Source organism: Solanum stenotomum, chromosome 7, assembly GCF_019186545.1.
Source record: "Solanum stenotomum isolate F172 chromosome 7, ASM1918654v1, whole genome shotgun sequence".
Taxonomy (NCBI): Eukaryota; Viridiplantae; Streptophyta; class Magnoliopsida; order Solanales; family Solanaceae; genus Solanum; species Solanum stenotomum.
Window position 1 is genome coordinate 44,987,962 of NC_064288.1, and position 21,411 is coordinate 45,009,372.

Below are 21,411 nucleotides of genomic sequence, written 5' to 3' on the forward strand. Positions count from 1 at the left end.
AGATTTAAAAATATTTTAGTACATGTATATTTTAATTTAAGATCACAAGTTAACAACCATCCCACTGCATTTTCTGGAAATCCTTTACTCTTTCATGAATGAAGCAAGACCAAAGAGGAGACTTCCCCAAGTCAAAGTCTTCCACAGAATGAACCAAAAGGGCTTACATCAAACAAGTAAAAGGAGTTAATTCAATCTGTACAAACGAGTGGTTTTTCTTTGACATTTCTCTGTCACCCTACTCCTATTTAAGTTCCTTCTAATTGCATACTTGAGTCATATCCACCTAACAATTTTCATTAAAATGATGACAACTCTGTACTTTCTATGGCTTTTCTTGATTCCCTTGTTTCAAATCTTATCAGGATATCACATTTTCTTGGTTTCCTCTCAATGTCTTGACGATCAAAAGTCATTGTTGCTGCAGTTGAAGGGAAGCCTCCAATATGATTCTACTTTTTCAAATAAATTGGCAAGATGGAACCAGAACACAACTGAATGTTGTAATTGGGATGGGGTGGCATGTGACCACTCTGGTCATGTGCTTGCCTTGGAACTGGATGATGAGACTATTTCTAGTGGAATTGAGAATTCAAGTGCTCTATTCAGTCTTCAGTATCTTGAGAGGCTAAATTTGGCTTACAACAAGTTCAATTTTAGTATACCAGTTGGTATAGGCAACCTCACCAACTTGAAGTACCTGAATTTATCCAATGCTGGTTTTGTTGGCCAAATTCCTATGATGTTATCAAGATTGACAAGGCTAGTTACTCTAGATCTCTCAACGCTTTTCCCTGAGTTTAACCAGCCACTAAAACTTGAGAATCCCAATTTGAGTCATTTCATTGAGAACTCAACAGAGCTTAGAGAGCTTTACCTTGATGGGGTTGATCTTTCAGCTCAGAGGACTGAGTGGTGTCAATCTTTATATTCATATTTGCCTAACTTGACCGTCTTGAGCTTGCATACTTGTCGGATTTCAGGCCCTGTTGATGAATCACTTTCTAATCTTCATTTTCTATCTATCATCCATCTTGACCAGAACAATCTCTCTACAACAGTTCCTGAATATTTTGCCAATTTCTCGAACTTGATTTCCTTGACCCTCTCCTCTTGTAATCTGCAAGGAACATTTCCTGAAAGAATCTTTCAGGTACCAGTTTTAGAGAGTTTGGACTTGTCAAATAACGAGTTGCTTAGTGGTAGTATTCCGAGTTTTCCTCGAAATGGATCTTTGAGGACGATATCACTAAGCAACACCAAGTTTTCGGGTTCATTACCAGAGTCCATTTCGAACCTTCAGAACCTGTCCAGGTTAGAGCTTTCCAATTGCAATTTCAGTGGACCAATACCTTCCACAATGGCAAACCTTACAAATCTTGTTCATTTAGATTTCTCCTTCAACAGCTTCACTGGTTTTATCCCATATTTCCAACGGTCCAAGAAACTCACCTACTTAGACCTGTCACGTAATGGTCTAACTGGTCTCTTGTCTAGAGCTCATTTTGAAGGACTTTCAGAGCTTGTTAACATAAAATTAGGGAACAATATACTCAACGGGAACCTTCCTGCATATATATTTGAGCTCCCCTCCTTGCAGCAGCTTTTTCTTAACAGCAATCAATTTGTTGGCAAAGTCGACGAATTCCGCAATGCATCCTCCTCTCCGTTGGATACAATTGATTTGAGTAACAATCACCTGAATGGATCAATTCCCAAGTCCACGTTTGAAATTGGGAGGCTTAAGGTCCTCTCACTTTCTTCCAACTTCTTTAGGGGGATCGTGCCCCTCGACCTCATTGGGAGGTTGAGCAACCTTTCAAGACTGGAGCTTTCTTACAATAACTTGACTGTTGATGCAAGTACCAGAAATTCAGCCTCTTTCACATTTCCCCAGTTAAACATATTGAAACTAGCTTCTTGTAGGCTGCAAAAGCTCCCTAATCTCAAGAACCAGTCAAGGCTGATCCACTTAGACCTTTCAGACAACCAAATACGGGGAGCAATACCAAATTGGATTTGGGGAATTGGTAGTGGAAATCTGGCTCACCTGAATCTTTCCTTCAATCAGCTGGAGTACATGGAACAGCCTAACAATGCTTCCAGCAATCTTGTAGTCCTTGACTTGCATTCCAACCGTTTAAAAGGTGACTTACCAATTCCACCTTCCTCGGCTATCTATGTGGACTATTCGAGCAATAATTTAAACAATGCCATCCCACTAGATATTGGAAATTCTCTTGCTCTTGCCTCCTTTTTCTCGGTAGCAAACAATAGCATCACTGGAATAATTCCTGAATCCATATGCAATGTCAGCTACCTTCAAGTTCTTGATTTCTCTAACAATGCCTTGAGTGGAACAATACCACAATGTCTACTGGAATATAGTACAACTCTTGGAGTGCTGAATCTAGGGAACAATAGACTCCATGGTGTTATTCCAGATTCATTTCCAATTGGTTGTGCTCTAAAAACTTTAGACCTCAGTAGGAATACCTTTGAAGGGAAGCTACCAAAATCGCTTGTCAACGCCATGTTCTTGGAGGTTCTGAATGTTGGAAATAACAGTCTTGTTGATCGTTTCCCATGCATGTTGAGGAACTCAACCAGTCTGAGGGTCCTAGTCTTGCGCTCCAATCAATTCAATGGACATCTTACGTGTACTGTAACTACAAATAGCTGGCAGAATCTCCAGATCATAGATATAGCTTCCAACAATTTTACTGGTATGTTGAATGCAGAATGCTTTTCAAATTGGAGAGGAATGATGGTTGCAGATGATTACGTGGAGACAGGACGCAATCATATCCAGTATAAGTTCTTCCAACTAAGTAACTTGTACTATCAGGACACAGTGACATTAACCATCAAAGGCATGGAGCTGGAACTTGTGAAGATTCTCAGGGTCTTCACATCTATTGATTTCTCTTCAAATAGATTTCAAGGCATGATACCAGATACTGTTGGGGATCTTAGCTCACTTTATGTTTTGAACCTGTCACACAATGCCCTCGAGGGACCAATTCCAAAATCAATTGGGAAGCTACAAATGCTTGAATCACTAGACCTGTCAAGAAATTACCTGTCCGGGGAGATCCCCTCAGAGCTTTCAAATCTCACATTCTTATCAGCTTTGAATTTATCATTCAACAATTTGTTTGGCAATATCCCATTGGGCAATCAATTTCAAACATTCTCAACAGATTCCTATGAAGGAAACAGAGGCCTATGCGGGTTCCCTCTCAACAACAACTGCCAAAACAATGGCTCAGAGTCCCTCTCCCTGCTGCCTCCAACTTTGGTACCAGACTCAGACTCAGATTATGAATGGAAGTTCATTTTCGCGGCTGTTGGATACATAGTAGGGGCAGCAAACACTATTTCACTTCTGTGGTTTTACGAGCCAGTGAAGAAATGGTTTGATAAGCATACGGAGAAATGTTTGCTTTGGTTTTCAAGAAAGTGATCCTTAAACCATTAAGTGATCGTTTGTATTGATTCGTATGAGATACACGTGGGTTATGTGTCCAGACACTAATTTCTTAAATACATGAAAACTACTACTGTTGTATTGAAAGACTTGTCCTTTTTGTTGGGTCTTCAGTTTCTTCAAATGTTTATAGTATACAGTTTGCAACCTTGTGTGTGCTAAAGAATGTTTGCTCATATGACCTTTTTGTTTATGCATTTTTAGCTTATTTTTTCTGGAAAAATTATCTAAATACCCATTCTCTAAAAGTACCTATCATTTGAAAAAATAACAAAAATTCCTACTCTGTCCTATTCTAGGATACATCACTTTACGCGATGTATCGAGACGTTAAGTGATGTATCGGAACATTGAGGGATGTATTCAGATTCCACCAAATTTAAAGAATTTTTGTAATTTGAAAAATAATAACAATAAAATGTAATTAACTAGTTACAAGTTGCAAGTTCGTGGCAGTTTCTACAAGTGAAAATGCATTTCATAGTTTGAATACACTTCTTCTGATCACATTGTTAAATTAAGATCTGAGCTTTAGGGAAAAGGAATAAATAATCGATCTCTCGTGAATTTTTTTAAATATAAATTACAAGACAAATAAGATTTGGTAGCTCTTTAATTCCGCCATTCTATATGACTTGTTTAAAATCATACAATTCGAAAATATTTTAGAACATTATCTATCTATATATATATATATATATACACACGTGTGTTCCATGTGAATTTTTATAAATTCGCTAGAACAATTAAAGTTTTATGCAAATCATGTGAAGTGACTGTAGAGCTGTCAATATGGGCTGGCTCACCCCATCCGGGCTAACCCATACATGCTTTGAAATTTGACGGGCTAGTCCATTTTTTGTGTGGGCTAGAAAATGGTCGGTCCAGCCCGCAAGTACGTGGGCTACGGACTTTGCCGGGCCAGTCCTCTTTTCTTAATAGTATATTTTCTTATAATTTTTAAAATTAAATTATAATTAAAAAATATTATCAGAAATATAAACAAGACAATATTACATGGTGTTAGTGTTACTAAATCCAATACACAAATAAAATTATCTTTATAATATTTATTAAGTTTGATTTCAAGTAAAAGCATAAATAGCTAAATAGAAATATTAACCTAATTATTTTCTAATGATCATAATAAAACACAAAAACTATGACAATATTCAATAGGCTATGGCCTATGTAGTGATTCCCTGGAAACATTTGAAATTTTTTATTTTATGTAGTACATATTTTATAAACATAATTTGTATTTAAATTGTAATATTTCAAACTTTAAACAGATTTTGAGTTTAGACTCTGGTTATTTTTAATACTCTATTTTATTTTTATATTTTAATTAAGAGCAACTTTCACATATAGCAAACATAAAAATCATATTTATATGTTATAGTTGTAGTTTGTATAATTGCGCTCCATAACAAACTTTATGTTTGCTATGGAGCATCAGATTGTATAACTCGTTGGCAGGAGCTTCAGATTTGTATAAGTTTGCTGGCAGGCCGTTTGTATAAATCGTTGGCAGCCTCTCAATTCAATTTTATGTGTTTGTATATCTGCATAAAATTTGAATTTGTATACAATTGAATCAAAATAAAATATTTATATATCAAATATCTTTCTCGCTTTATACAACACAAATTATACTTTGTAATTCGTATAATCTGTGTTTGTATAAAACGAGAAAGAGAGAAAGGCAAAAGAGAACTGGGTAGGGGAAGATCTGTATTTGTATAATTATAAGTGTATAGGACGAAAATATATGTATTTGTATTTGTATATGCAGTTTTCTCCTCGCTTTATACAAACACAAACACATTTTATACATTTGTGTTTGTATAAAAGCGAGAGAGGCGAGGGAGAGACTGGCGAGAGTAGCGAGCGAGAAACCTAGGGAGAGAGGCGAATGACAATTGTTTGCTACGGGTTACAATTAAATCAAACTGTGGTTATAACATTTAATTTAATTAATAGTTTGCTATTTTATACAATTTTCTCTTTATTATTTGACCCGCGCCGACCCTATCCATATTTCTCAAGCCCCACAAATCGACAAGCTTACTTAGGCCGGGCTAAAAAGCTTTTTTCTTAAATGGGCTTCAAAAATCGTAGTCCAACCCTATTAAATCACGGGTTAGGCCAGGCCGACCCAACGGGCCTAGCCCATATTGACGGCTCTAGAAGTGAATAATATTTTTTAATTTGCGTCAAGAAACACCAAATGAGGGGCACAGTGTAATGTTTAAAATCAATTCCGTTGAAACTATTATTTTTTAACTTTGTTTAGTAGTTAACACACTTTCCAATAAAGTCACATGACTAATTGGAGCCAAATAACAATACATACTTACGATAATGATAAAAAAAAATCATAAAAATTAGATTGGTGAAGTCTAATAGAGAAAAAACACAAAAAAATAGAAGAAAAATAAAACATACACATCATTCACAAGACTTTATTCATATAGATTATAGATAGAAAATAAATATAGAATCAATAAGTTATCCATATTCGGAATTCGGAAGCTACAAGTTTAAAGAGGAAAACAAAAGGCACAGACCATGAGAGGGAAGTAATTGCACTGACAAATCCTATAATTTGCAAATTATGTATAATGAAGTATGCATCATATTTTTTCTCCAGAATAAGATAATACTTATTTCTGACAAAAGTAGAGACAATTTATTTTTAGCTTTTATTATAAAATTTGTGTAACAAAATAATAAATCAAAAATCTATTTTAAAAGCTATGTCACTTGAGAAAATGTTTTTTTTATGATACGGAGACACCATTTAAAATTTGAACTTGTATTGTGTTTACTGTAATTCATTACTTTAGTTATTTATTTGCTGAATAGAAATAAACTCGAAAAAGCGGACTAACACAGTTACCATGTAGCAATAAATACGTGAAGAAAATCAATATCATATAGCCCCATAATGGTATTTAGAAATATGCCGTTTGAATTTCATGATTTAGATTACTATAAATGCATATAAATATCTCTAACTCTAAATACTGAATTAACTAAGAGAATTGAAATTTAATGACAAAAAAAATTGTAAAAATTATCAACAACTTATCAAACAGGATGAATAAACATATTTCTCAACAAAACTTGCTAACAAAGCAAAATAGATGTACATTTATCAATTCTGCCCAAACTTTTAAATTTGTTGTCTGATTTTATAGCTATTTCTTTTATAATAATAACATATCTCATGAAATCTGTCTAGGGAGTGTAGAGTGTGCACATACCTTACCTCAATTCAGAAGACTCTCAACTTGAGTCGAGTATAGCAAATCAAAGTAACTATGAAAAAGAAAAATGACAGTGAAGAGAATATAATATAATATAATATAACAACTATTACGAAAATAATAACAACAAGAAAAAAAAAGTGCAATAACCGAAACACCATAAAAACAATTGGTGGTAGAAAGCAAAAGAAAGACAATACAAGAATAAAAGTACTACTATGACAGACATCACTAAGTCTAAACCCTACGGAAAGCAAGAGAACACTCCACTACAACCTTTTACCTTAATCTGCGATCTCCATGCTTAAGCATTTTTTGTAATTGATGAAATCAATTTCTTTTTTCTTCTGAGCTATGAAAGGCGAATTAGCTTTTACCTCATGCACATGATATTTATAAGCCAAAAGTTTGCCTAGAATTCTCTAGAAAGCTCAAAAATTTTGTTGGAGAATGAAGAGACATTCTTAAAATGCGTTTTAAAACACCTTTTTCATTTTTAGTATTTAATATAGGAAAAATCCGTTTGGCCAGAAAATTTGGCCATAATGGCACAAATACATGTTCACACTATAAACTGATTTATTTTTTGACAACTATACCCTTCTTTGTCAAATTTATATTTTTCTTATTTATTTATTCATTAATTATGCTTCAATAAATGAGAAAGTTTTCCAATACATAGTAAATTGACTAATTTTTAAATTTCTCTAACTTCCATACATACATGGCTTTTAATTTCTTTTAGAAATATTGTGAAATGGTCAAAGGCCAATACATATGTAGTTTTTTTTTTCTTCCTTAATTTTCTGATAAAAAAACTATAAAGAATACAAAATTTAAATTGATAATTAGAATACAAAATTTAAAATTTAGAATATAAAATTTAAAATTTACATTACAAAATAAACTTACTCATAAAATTAAATTCAAAATAATTTTAACTCAAACTCATCATCTTGTAAAGTCTATCATAGATGTGTAGATCTTTTCATAACTACAAAAAAATTACAAATATGACCGCAAAAGAAAATAATTTTAGTTTTTTTTCTTATCTCTCTTTTATTCCATTCTCATTCTTTCTTTTTATTTTTCACCCTTTATAAAATAAGAAATTAAATAAAAATAAAATATTAAGATAATCATGATAAGCAAATAAATCCACAAATAAGATATTTAAGACTGAAATTAATCGTTTAAATAAAAAAGTAAAAAAAAAATCACTTGTGAGAAGTATCAAATATATTATTGAACTTTATGAGATGGATCATATATCCCTATATGAATTTTGTTTTAATAAAAAATTAAAACAAATAGATTCTAAAAAATCGATATTTTCACTTCCATCAAGCGAAACAATTATCTGAACTATTTGTGTAACAATAGATATATGTGAACCACTTTATTTAACAAAAGTATATCAAATTTAGATCGTAAAGTTATAATAATGATAATAATAATAATAATAACAATAATAATAATAATAATAATAATAATAATAATAATAATAATAATAATAATAATAATAATAATAATAATCCAACATAATTTGCACAATATTTTTATAAAGATAAAAAAATATGTTAGAAATCGACACATCATAAAAAAATTATTTTAAATTAATTTATATTTAAATATTATTTAAAATTATTTCAATAACGACATTTAAAAATTCAATACACTTTAGACATGGTGGATATCAATACATTATAAAAATTATAAGAATCATATATTTCATATGTATTTATCCTAGTTATATAATTAATAGAAACCTCAGAGAATCATGTACCGGTGTTGTAGTTTCGCACCCTTGTGTTATGTCTATTTGATAACTTGAACATGCTTACTTATATTTATTAAGTATTAATATAACCTCTAATTAAGTAATTTTATAATTGATATATTTAAATAAATTTAAATCATATGTTTAAATATTTTTAAAATAATTGTTTAAGTTATATCAAATCAATAGTTATACATAGAATATGTATTTGTAATCATTTGATTGTTTAAATTATATACTCTTTAACCTTGATAACTAAAGTTAATATAATTTTTTTGATTTTATAATTTAAAAATATGCCTTAATAGAATTTATTGATTATATATATGATTTTATTGATTATTTAATTAAGAATAGGGCCTAACTATTTATAAACATATACCATACATACATATGTATACACTTTTATTTATATTTATAATTTTATTTTGAAACATCTTCTTAATTAATATAATTGAAGTAACTAATCGTGTATTCGTGGTTAGAAATGGTGAAATAATTTTAATAATTACTATAAGTTATTATAGATTTGTTTAGAGCAATTAGAATATACAAAATTTGATATGTTATTTGAGGTATAGTTATAAATGTCTTATTATATCTTTTTTCATATTTAAAACATCTAATTCTCAAAATTATATTCTATTTTCTTCATAAAAGAAAAGCACACACGTTATATGACCGGTCTATTAATCATGGTAGAATTATATAAGTTTATTCATTGATTTTATTTAAAGAAAAGTCAATTGTAAATTTGAAAATTATACTTAATTCAACTAAATTATGTATTACCGAGTAGTTAGTATAATTTTTAATTGGAAAATAATCTACTTTTGTCTATTATTAACATGAATTTTAATTGTCTCCTTCGATAGAAAATTCTATATTAAATGAAAATAATTTTTTAAAAATGTATATACTAATTATGCTATACTTTATTTACATACATTAGTCATATTGTAATTTAAGTATCCTACAAAAATACTTCTATTTTAAAGTATTATAATTGATTATTAGGTATTGAGTGATCTTTTATTTATTCTTTTTGAAACATCCTCTTAATTAGTATTATATGAGTACTTTAATTTTTTATTTATGGTTAAAATTAGTGAAATAATTCTACCAATTTCTAAATATGTTAATTCTTGTTTGGAATGATTATAATATAAAAATTAACGTGTTATTAAAAGTTGCAAAAGTCTTTCGTCAGTTATTTTTTTTTATAAATATCTAACTTCCAAAATTACATTATTTTTTCTTTTGAAAAACATCCATTATATAGAAGAATCTATTTAGTTGATTATATTTAAAGAAAAATTTAATTATAATTTTTTGAATCTACGCTTAATTACTATGTTTTACTAAAGTTGTATTACAAAATAATTAAGTATAATCTTAAGTAGATAAGATAGTCATTTGTAGTTATTATTAATGAGAAATTTAATTGTCTTCTTCAATAAAGAGATTTATTTTAAGCGAAAAAAATAATTTTTCAAAGGTATGCATTGGTACATTGTGTACATAATTGAGTTCGGGAAGGGGTAGAGGAAGGAGTGTAGGTTATATATATATAGAACATAATTTGTATGGCATAGTAATGAAAACAATATTAATGTATAAAAACGAAACTACAATTTTTTTAATTAACTGAACAATATTTTTTTTAAAAATAAATCGAATGAACTATACACACATAAATATACACAAAAACACTTTTATTTTCCTTGGTAGCCAAAAAGTTTGTATTTTAGTAGTTCAAGGAGTTTCGGAAATAGAAAAAAGTTACTTTTGTTTTGGAGGGAAAAGTATGATGGAATAAATGCAAAAATTGAAATAAGTATATTATAGTCTTTTTGCCTTTCTGGCCAAATTCTGGCCAATTCTTTCTGGCCACAAAGCATTACCCTTTAATATAATATGATATAATTATTATTTAATGTTTAATTGCTTAGAAATTTTATAACATTTTGAATTAAGATAAGGGTAAAATAGCATTTCAACTTTTATTTTTGTGGCTTTCCACTTTTAGTATTATATATATATATATATATATATATATATATATATATATGAAATATGATATATATTTAATTTAAGATCACAAAATTCAAAAATCTCAATTTTTAAACATCATGCTAGTCAAACTAAAAGAATTGAAAAAGAGCAGAGTAGTTGAAAACTAATTGGTGGTGAATTGAGAAGAGAATACATAAAACCCAATCATAGAACGAGTTACGAGCTAATTAACTCTCAGTTCTAACATCTAACCAACCTCATCATTCCCAATTAGTTATGGGTGTGGTTATGCGATGAACTAATTAACAAATTCCACAAGTTATAAATCAGTCTATTATTATTTTCGTTCTACGAAAAAATAATTATTTTACTCCCACAATTGTGTTTGATTATGTTTTTAATTATTGCATAACCGAATAATCAAATTAAAAAAAATCAAACCAAAAAGAGAAAAATCGAACCGAACCAAATTTATTTTGGTTCGGATTGGGTTACACTTCTTCAAACCCAAAAACCAAAAAACCCAAACCAAATAGCACAAAATCAAACCGAAATCTCGAATGCACACCCCCTAACGCCAGGTAGATCCACAAGGGATGGTAAGACCTCCCTAACTAAAAAATATTTATTTCTCTTTCATGAATGAAGCAAGACCAAAGAGGAGGACTTCCACAAGGCAGTCTTCCACAGAATGAACCAAAAGGGCTAACATCAAACTAGTAAAAGGAGTTAATTCAATCTGTACAAACGCATAGTTTTTCTTTGACATTTCTCAATCACCCTTCTCCTTATTAAGTTCCTTCTAACAGCATACTTTATTCATATTCAAGCTAACAAGTTGCATGAATATGACAACTCTCTACTTTCTATGGCTTTTCTTGATTCCCTTGTTTCAAATCTTATCAGGATATCACATTTTCTTGGTTTCCTCTCAATGTCTTGACGATCAAAAGTCGTTGTTGCTGCAGTTGAAGGGCAGCCTTCGGTATGATTCTACTTTGTCAAATAAATTGGCAAAATGGAACCAGAAGACAAGTGAATCTTGCAATTGGGATGGGGTTACATGTGATCTCTCTGTTCATGTGATTGCCTTGGAACTGGATGATGAGACTATTTCTAGTGGAATTGAGAATGCAAGTGCTCTTTTCAGTCTTCAGTATCTTGAGAGGCTAAATTTGGCTTACAACAGATTCAGTGTTGGCATACCAGTTGGTATAGGCAACCTCACGAACTTGAAGTACCTAAATTTATCCAATGCTGGTTTTGTCGGGCAAATTCCTATGATGTTATCAAAGATTAACAAAGCTAGTTACTCTTGATCTCTCACCTCTTTTCCCTTACTCTAACCAGAGACTAAAACTTGAGAATCCCAATTTGAGACATTTCATTGAGAACTCAACAGAGCTTAGAGAGCTTTACCTTGATGGGGTTGATCTTTCATCTCTGAGGACTGAGTGGTGTTAATCTTTATCTTCATATTTGCCTTACTTGACCGTCTTGAGTTTGCGTGCTTGTCAAATTTCAGGCCCTATTGATGAATCACTTTCTAAGCTTCAGATTCTCTCTATCATCCGTCTTGACCAGAACAATCTCTCTACCACAGTTCCAGGATATTTTGCCAATTTCACAAACTTGACTACCTTGTCCCTCGATTCTTGTAATCTGCAAGGAGCATTTCCTAAAAAGATCTTTCAGGTACAATTTTTGGAGATTTTGGACTTGTCAAATAACAAGTTGCTTAGTGGTAGTATTCCGAGTTTTCCTCGAAATGGATCTTTGAGGATGATATCACTAAGCAACACCAACTTTTCGGGTTCATTACCAGAGTTAGGGCTGGGCAAAAACACCGAAAAACCGAAATACCGAACCGAACCGAATTATTTCGGTTTCGGTATTTCGGTATTTCGGTTTTCGGTTCGGTATTCGGTGTATGTTTTTATACTTTTCGGTATTTCGGTTCGGTTTTCGGTATGTAGCTTTTGTGTTATTCGGTATTTCGGTTTACCGAAATATATTATATTAAATAATAAATATTATATTTTTAATTAAATTAGGTCAAAACTCTTTAAACCTTTTGGTCTTTTTAATTTTTTTACTTTACTAATTCTAACTTTCTATTTTCTAAGCTTTAACAGCAGCCAGCAGCTAGCAGCCAGCAGCCGCACAACCAGCAACGCCGGCGACCAGCAGCAGGCGACAACCAGCAACCGCAGTTCCGTCGACCAGCAGCAGCAGCCGCCAGTCCCGTCGACCAGCAGCACACACAACAGTAGCAACCGCCAGCCACCAGCCCCAGTCGACCAGCAGGGCTCAGGCAGCCGCAGCACCACGCACAGCAGCAGCCGGCGACCGGCAGGCGACAACCATCAGCTTTCAGGTATGTTTTTCTTATAAATATATAAAAATAATTTTAAGTTTTTAACTTGCATTTAGTCAATTACTTGAGAATATTTTAGTGCATTTGTGATTTGATCTATCCATTGAAATAAACTAATAAAGATTCAGATTTGTATATTTTTAATTTTTATATTTAAACTTTATTTTTTTATTTTGATTTGCTCATTTGTATAATTGTAATATTGTATTTTCTAATTTCTATTTTCTAGCAAAGGGTCAAATCTTAGACAAAAAAAAGAAGAGCAAAAGTAATAAAGAAAAAGAAACCACAATGAAAAAATGCATCCAATTATCATTTTCTTTTCCTTATTTGCTCCTTAATATTCTAAGTGTGAATTCATTGTGAAATGTTTTTTTTTATTATATAGATGGCTGAACAAAATCAATCAAATGTGGGTGTGGCTAATCAAAGTCGAATAAGTATGGCTGATTCTACGGATAATACACCTACTACTAGCAATGATGCCTCAATTGGCACAGAGGAAACAAAAAAAAGAAAAGAAATGGATCCTAGGTCTACTGTTTGGCAACACTTCGAAAATTTTTTTGAAAATGGTTTATTAGTTAAAGCAAAGTGTTTACATTGTAAACAAAATTATGCTGCTAATACAACTAGAAATGGAACAAGTGGACTGAGACAACATTTGACTAACCGATGTAAAGTGTATAAGCCCCCGCCTGTTGCACCTGGCATTCAAAAATTGTTAAATATTCAAAGTAACAGTTCTTCGATAGAGACTTGGAAATTTGAGCAAGAGGTATGTAGAAGAGCTTTAGTTGAGATGATAATTTTGGATGAGCTACCTTTTAGTTTTGTTGAAAAAGAAGGCTTTAAGAAGTTTATGAGTAAAGTTCAACCTTTGTTTCGGATTCCTTCCCGTAGAACCATAACAAGGGATTCTTATGAAGTTTATGGTGAATTGAGAATGAATTTGAAAATGTCTTTTAGAGAAATACAACCAAGAATTTGTCTCACAACAGACACATGGACCTCGGTGCAAAGAATCAATTATATGTGTTTGACTGCTCACTTTATTGATAGGGATTGGGTGCTTCATAAAAGAATATTGAATTTTTGTCCTATCACTAGTCATAAAGGTGAGCATTTGGCTGAGTGTATTAGTAATTGTTTACTTGATTGGAACTTGGACAATGTCTTTACTGTTACGGTTGATAATGCCTCTTCAAATGATGTGGCGGTTTTAGAGTTGTCCAAAAAATTAGATATGTGGGGAACTAATATGATGGAAGGTAAGCATCTACATGTGAGATGTATGGCTCACATACTTAATTTAATTGTGCAAGATGGTTTGAAAGAAATTGGTCCTTCTATCAAACGGGTGAGACAAATGGTGAAATATGTTAGATCATCTTCTACAAGGACAAGAAACTTCTTGAAATGTGTTGAAATGCAAAAAATAGAATGTGATAAAATGTTGTCTTTAGATGTGCCTACTAGGTGGAATTCCACCTATTTGATGTTGGACACGGCAGAAAAATTTGAAAAGGCTTTTGAGAGGTTTGATCTTTATGATGGTAATTTTAATTATTTTCTTGCTACTGATGTTTGTGAAGATGGAAGTATTGCAGGTTCAATTCAATATGAGGATTGGGCTAATGTGAGGAATATCACAAAGTTTCTTGAAAAATTTTATGAGCTCACATTGAAAGTTTCAGGTTCACGGTATGTTACTTGTAATGTTCATTTTGAGGATATATGTGAGCTTGATGCATACTTGAAAGTATGTATGACAAGTGATGATGTTGATTTGAGTAAAATGGCTTCGGGGATGAAAGAAAAGTTCAAGAAATATTGGGGTACTCCTGAAAAGATGAACAAAATGCTTTTTATTGCTTCTGTTTTGGATCCTCGCAATAAATTTATGTATGTTAGTTTTGCTCTTGAAGAATTACTTGGGGAAGAAAAGGGACAGATAGTGAATAATGAAGTAAATGCTTACTTAAAGAATTTGTTTGCGATCTATGTAAGTAAGTATGCAAAAGGTTCTAAAAATCAATCATCTTCATCTGACTCCTCTGATTCATCTACTTATGGTCTTTCTCAAAATGTGAAAACAAATTCTTTGAGAACTAAGTTTTACATGAAGAAACAAAAGGAAGATTCTGGAAGTTTAGGTGTTAAATCTGAGTTGGATAGATATCTTCTTGAAGACCAAGAGCCTGAATCTGAGGACTTTGATATTTTGATTTGGTGGAAAGTTAATTCTCCTAGATTTCCTATACTTTCACAGTTGGCTCGAGATGTATTGGCTATTCCTATGTCGAGTGTGGCATCGGAATGTGCATTTAGTACGGGTGGTCGTATTCTTGATCCCTTTAGAAGTTCATTGACTCCCAAATGTGTGCAATGCCTTATTTGTGTTCAAGATTGGCTTAGACAAGAAACTAAGCCTATTTGTGTTGAAGAAAGTTTGGAGTTTCTTGAAAAAATTGAACTTGGTAAGACTTTTTATTTTTTATTTGTTTTTGGAAAAAATAAAAGACTTATTGTGTTGTATGACATATTTGATTTTCTTATTTATAGAGATGGCAAATAGTGGAAGAAACTCTTCCATTGTTGATCTATGATTGGCTTGCAAGTCTCAAGTATTTAATAGTGGTGAGTTTAATACGTCATTTATTTAATCATATCATTTTTTTTAATCTTAAAAGTAGTATTCTAACATTTAATTTTATTTTAAAAGGTCCAAAGTCGAGACAATGAAGAAAGGTGTAAAGTACCAAGTTTTGTTAGTGTTTTGGTAATTTTGTTGGCACTTGAGACTTCAAAGTGGTCTCATGGAAGAAAGTCAAGAAACTACATTGTTTCTCATTATTGTTATTTGTTATTGTTGGCACTTGAAACTTGAAAGTGGTCTCATGGAAGAGGCTACATTGTTTGTTGTTTGTTATTGTTGGCACTTGAAACTTGAAGGTGGTCTCATGGAAGAGGCTACATTGTTTGTTGTTTGTTATTGTTGACACTTGAAACTTGAAGGTGGTCTCATGGAAGAGGCTACATTGTTTGTTGCTCATTATTGTTGTTTGTTATTGTTGGCACTTGAAACTTGAAAGTGGTCTCATGAAAACTACATTGGTGCATTATTGTTACTTGTTAGATTGTTATTGTGTTGTGTAATGGCATGATCAATCGATTATTGTATTTGTGAAGTGTAGTGAAGTTTATTTACTTGTTAAATTGTTACTTGTTACTTGTTAGTGCCTTTTGGCCTATTGATAGTGCCTTTTTGGCCTAAAACCGCCACATCATTTCGTATTATTCTAAGGATTCATTCTTTTTTATTCGATTTTTGAGGGGGATAAAAATGGATTTAAATGTTTCCTTAGGAAACTAAAGGTTGATAGTTTAATTGAGTTGCCCTACATTAATTGAGTAAAACTATGGTATTTTATAATAATGTTAAAGAGATTTGTGTCACAACTCTTTGCCTATTTGTGTAATTGTGTGTTACTTTTTGAAAGAAAAAAAAGAACAATGATAACAACAAGTGTGGAACTTGGAAGTTGGAACTACTCACAAGGCTTTTTTTAGTAGTACTTAATTTAAATTTATAATTTATTGGCTTTTACACTTTTAGTAGTATTTTAATTATAATTTATTAACAAGGGCAAATTTCAATGATAATTGATAACGGCAGTTTCGTAGTTAGTACTTTTCATCATACAATAATTTAAAAAATAGAGTAAAATAAGTAAAAAGATATAAATATAAATAAAATAAACAAAAAAATTACAAAATTTTAAAAAGCCCACTAAGCAGGCCCATAACAAAAAAACCGAACTAACAAAAACCGAACCGAAATAACATAAACCGAACCGAAATAATAAAAACCGAACCGAATCGAATTATTTCGGTTCGGTATTCAGTACACATTGTATAAAAACCGAAAACCGAAAAAACCGAAAAAAAAACCGAAACCGAACCGAAATACCGAATGCCCAGCCCTAACCAGAGTCCATTTCGAACCTTCAGAGCCTGTCCAGGTTAGAGCTCTTCAATTGCAATTTCACTGGACCAGCACCTTCCACAATGGCAAACCTTATCAATCTTGTTCATTTGGACTTCTCTTTGGACAACTTCACTGGTTCTATCCCACATTTCCAAAGATCCATGAAACTCGCCCACCTAGACCTCTCTTGTAATGGTTTAGCTGGTCTCCTCTCCCCGGCTCATTTTGAAGGACTCTCAGAGCTTGTCTACATAAATTTAGGGAACAACTTACTCAACGGGATCCTTCCTGAATATATCTTTGAGATCCCCTCCTTGCAAACGCTTTTACTTAACAGCAATCAATTTGTTGGCCAAGTCAACGATTTTAATCGATTTGAGCAATAACCACCTGAATGGTTCAATTCCCAAGTCCATGTTTGAAATAGGGATGCTTAAGGTCCTCTCATTGTCTTCCAACTTCTTTAGTGGGACAGTTCCCCTTGACCTCATAGGGAGGCTGAGTAATCTTACAAGACTGGAGCTTTCTTACAATAAGTTGACTGTTGATGCAAGTAGCATCAACTCCACCTCTTTCATATTTCCCCAGTTGAGATTATTGAAACTAGCTTCTTGTCGGTTGCAAAAGTTTCCTGATCTTAAAAGTCAGTCAAGGATGATCCACTTAGATTTTTCTGACAACCAAATACGGGGGGCAATACCAAATTGGATTTGGGGAACACCTGAATCTTTCCTTCAATCAGCTGGAGTACGCGGAACAGCCATACAATGTTTCCAGCTATCTTGTAGTCTTGGACTTGCATTCCAATAAGCTAAAGGGTGACCTACCAATTCCACCTTCCTTTGCTGCATATTTGGACTACTCGAGCAATAATTTCAGCAATTCCATCCCACTATGATATTGGCAATTATCTTGGTATATTTCTCTCACTTGCAAATAATCGGCTCGCAGGAAGAATTCCTGAATCTATATGCAATGCCAGCTACCTTCAAGTTCTTGATTTCTCTAACAATGCCTTGAGTGGAACAATCCAACCATGTCTACTGGAAAATAGTACAAATCTTGGAGTGCTGAATCTAGGGAACAATAAACTCGATGGCGTTATACCAGATTCATTTCCAATTGGTTGTGCTCTACAAACTTTAGACCTCAGTGAGAATAAGTTACAAGGTAGGCTGCCAAAATCGCTTGTGAACTGCGAGTTGTTGGAGGTCCTGAATGTTGGAAATAACAAACTTGTTGATCGTTTCCCATGCATGTTGAGGAACTCAAATAGTCTGAAGGTTTTATTTTTGCGTTCCAATCAATTCAATGGAAGTGTTCAGTGTGATGCAACCAGGAATAACTGGAAAAATCTCCAGATCATAGATATAGCTTCCAACAACTTCACTGGTGTGTTGAATGCAGAATTCTTTTCAAATTGGAAAGGAATGATGGTTGCAGATGATTACGTGGAGACAGGACGCAATCATATCCAGTACAAGTTTCTCCAACTAAGTTGATGAAATCAGCACAACTTGTTACTGATCAATCAAGCTCCTTCATTAATGGAGCTCCAACTCACATGAGAAAAGATGAGAGAAGAAGAAGAAGAATCTAGAAGAGTAACGTGAAAATTATCTCTCATTGAATGTGAATTGAAGAAGTGAGTATTACAATGTATCTGTATATATATACAATCACTAAGCAACTAATATTGTATGAATTAACTAATCAACAACTTGACCCCTAACTAATTCTAACTAACGGATCCTTTTAACTAACTTTACTGTACACTGCTAACTAACTTTACTGTATACTTTACATTCTCAACATAAGTAACTTATACTATCAGGACACAGTGACAATAACCATCAAAGGGCTAGAGTGGGAGCTTGTGAAAATTCTCAGGGTCTACACATCTATTTATTTCTTTTCAAATAGATTTCAAGGAGTGATACCAGATACTATTGGGAATCTTAGCTCACTTTATGTTCTGAACCTATCACACAATGCCCTTGAAGGACCAATTCCAAAATCGATTGGGAAGCTACAAATGCTTGAATCACTAGACCTGTCAACAAACCACCTATCCGGGGAGATCCCATCAGAGCTTGCAAGTCTCACATTCTTAGCAGCTTTGAACTTATCGTTCAACAAATTGTTTGGCAAAATCCCATCGACTAATCAGTTTCAAACATTCTCAGCAGATTCCTTTGAAGGAAACAGTGGCCTATGCGGGCTCCCTCTCAACAACAGTTGTCAAAGCAATGGCTCAGAGTCCCTGCCTCCACCAACTTCGCTACCAGACTCAGATGATGAATGGAAGTTCATTTTCGCAGCTGTTGGATACGTAGTAGGGGCAGCAAACACCATTTCACTTCTGTGGTTTTACGAGCCAGTGAAGAAATGNATCCTGTTTCAAATATCTGAGTACATGGTAGGCTGCTTTCAAATGTGGTTCTCTGGGGGATTGCATGAATTGGCTCAAGTGTTGCACACTATAAGCTATGTCCATTCTAGTATTAGTTAGAAAATTCAACTTGCCAATCAACTTTCTGTATTGAGTGGGATCAGATAAGAGTTTGCCATCTGTGGCTGTCAACTTCTCAGTACAATCAAGAGGAGATGTAGCAGTTTTGTAATTCAATACATCAAATTCCTTCAGGAGGTCAGAAGTAAATTTCCTTTGTGAGATTAGAACACCATCATGCTTGTATAGGATCTCTAGTCCTAGAAAGTAGTGTAATCTGCCCAAGTCTTTTATCTTGAATTGATCATTTAGGAAGGCCTTTAAGGAGTTGATCTCATCTACATCAGTCCCTGTTAGGATGATATCATCCACATATACAGCAACAAAAACCAAAGAGCAGCCCTTTCTTTTGTAAAACAGTGAGTAATCACTGTCAGAGTGTTGGTACCCTTTTGAACAAAGACTATTTGCCAATTTCTCATACCATTGTCTGCTAGCCTGTTTCAGTCCATATAATGATTTTTTCAATCTGCACACCATGTTGTCATCACCTACTGCAAGGCCTTGTGGGGCTACCATATACACTTCCTCATGTAAATCACCATGCAAGAATACATTGTTGACATCCAATTGATACAAGTTCCAATCCTTCTTGACAACTAAAGAAATTAGGGTCCTAACCGTGGTCATTTTAACCACAGGTGAGAAGGTTTCAGTGTAATCTACCCCAGCTTGTTGTGTATAGCCTTTGACCACCAATTTGGCCTTAAATCTCTCCACACTACCATCAGCTTTGTGTTTGATCTTGTACACCCACTTGCATCCAATAGCTTTCTTCCCATTAGGTAACATAACTATCTCCCAAGTGTCATTGGCATATAAAGCTTCAAACTCCTGTGTCATGGCCTGCTGCCAGGCAGGGTGCAGTATTGCCTCTTCAAATGAAGTAGGCTCACAGTCATGAGAAATGGTTGTCACTAACTGCTGGCTATCAGAACATAGACTTATGAAGCAAATAGGTTCATGAGACATAAAAGAGGTGAGGGAGTGTAGCTTAGGCAAGGTGTAGTTATATTCTTTTAGGTAAGTAGGAGTATGAATGGGTCTGGTTGTTCTTCTGGGTGCTGGCAAAGTATCATTGGAAATATTAGGACTAGGCAAGTTATTTGTAGGTTCAGGTTGGACAGCAGATGGTATTACATTCATATTTGTGTTACTGATTGTTTGATTATTAGTGACCTCATGTGGTGTGAGAATGTCCAGCATATCATCATTAGTAAAAGTGTTCATTTGACCAGGCATACAAGTCATGTTAGTGGCATGAATAAACATTTGTGCAATGGAATTGAAACTAGAACCATCAAGGGCAATAGCAAAAGGAAAAACCTTTTCATGGAAAGTCACATCTCTAGATATATGAACTCTCTTGGTAGCCAGACTCAAAACTTTGTAACCTTTTGTATTGAATGGGTAGCCAACAAAAATATGGGGTGTGGTTCTTGGTTCAAACTTATCATTGTGAGCTTTCAAGATAGTGGGAAAACAAAGACAACCAAAACTTTTAAGGTGAGAATATGTGGGCTGTTTTTGGTATAATATTTCATATGGAGTCTTGTTGTGAAGTTGTTGAGTGGGTAATCTATTAATTAGGTATATAACAGTCAGTACACATTCCCCCAGTACCTCATAGGTAATTTTGACTGAAATAAAAGTGCTCAAGCTGTTTCTAGGAGGTACTTGTGCTTTCTTTCAACCACACCATTTTGTTGAGGTGTATAAGGACAAGTTCTTTGGTGTATAATACCCTTGGTTTGAAAGAAACATGTGGTCTCAGCTGAAGTGAACTCTAACCCATTATCAGATCTTATGGCTTTCAACTTGGTTTGGAATTGATTTTCTATAAGGGATATGAAAGCTTTTATGGTTTGGAGGGCATTACTTTTACATCTTAGCAATTGTGTCCAAGTGGACCTACTGTGGTCATCTACCATAGTGAGAAAATAGTGATAGCCATCATGTGTGGGAATATGGTA

At 33.2% G+C, this 21,411-nt stretch overlaps 1 protein-coding gene and 1 pseudogene across 1 annotated transcript; both read left to right on the top strand.

Moving 5' to 3' along the window:
• Window positions 1-251: 251 nt before the first annotated feature.
• Window positions 252-3,584, top strand: LOC125871162 (receptor-like protein 7). The gene has a single exon (XM_049551756.1). It carries the CDS (start codon window positions 305-307, stop codon window positions 3,464-3,466), a length of 3,162 nt encoding a protein of 1,053 aa, XP_049407713.1. The 5' UTR covers window positions 252-304; the 3' UTR covers window positions 3,467-3,584.
• A 7,729-nt stretch (window positions 3,585-11,313) lies between these two features.
• LOC125871176 (receptor-like protein 7) overlaps window positions 11,314-21,411 on the top strand; it is an 18,330-nt pseudogene continuing 8,232 nt past the window's right edge.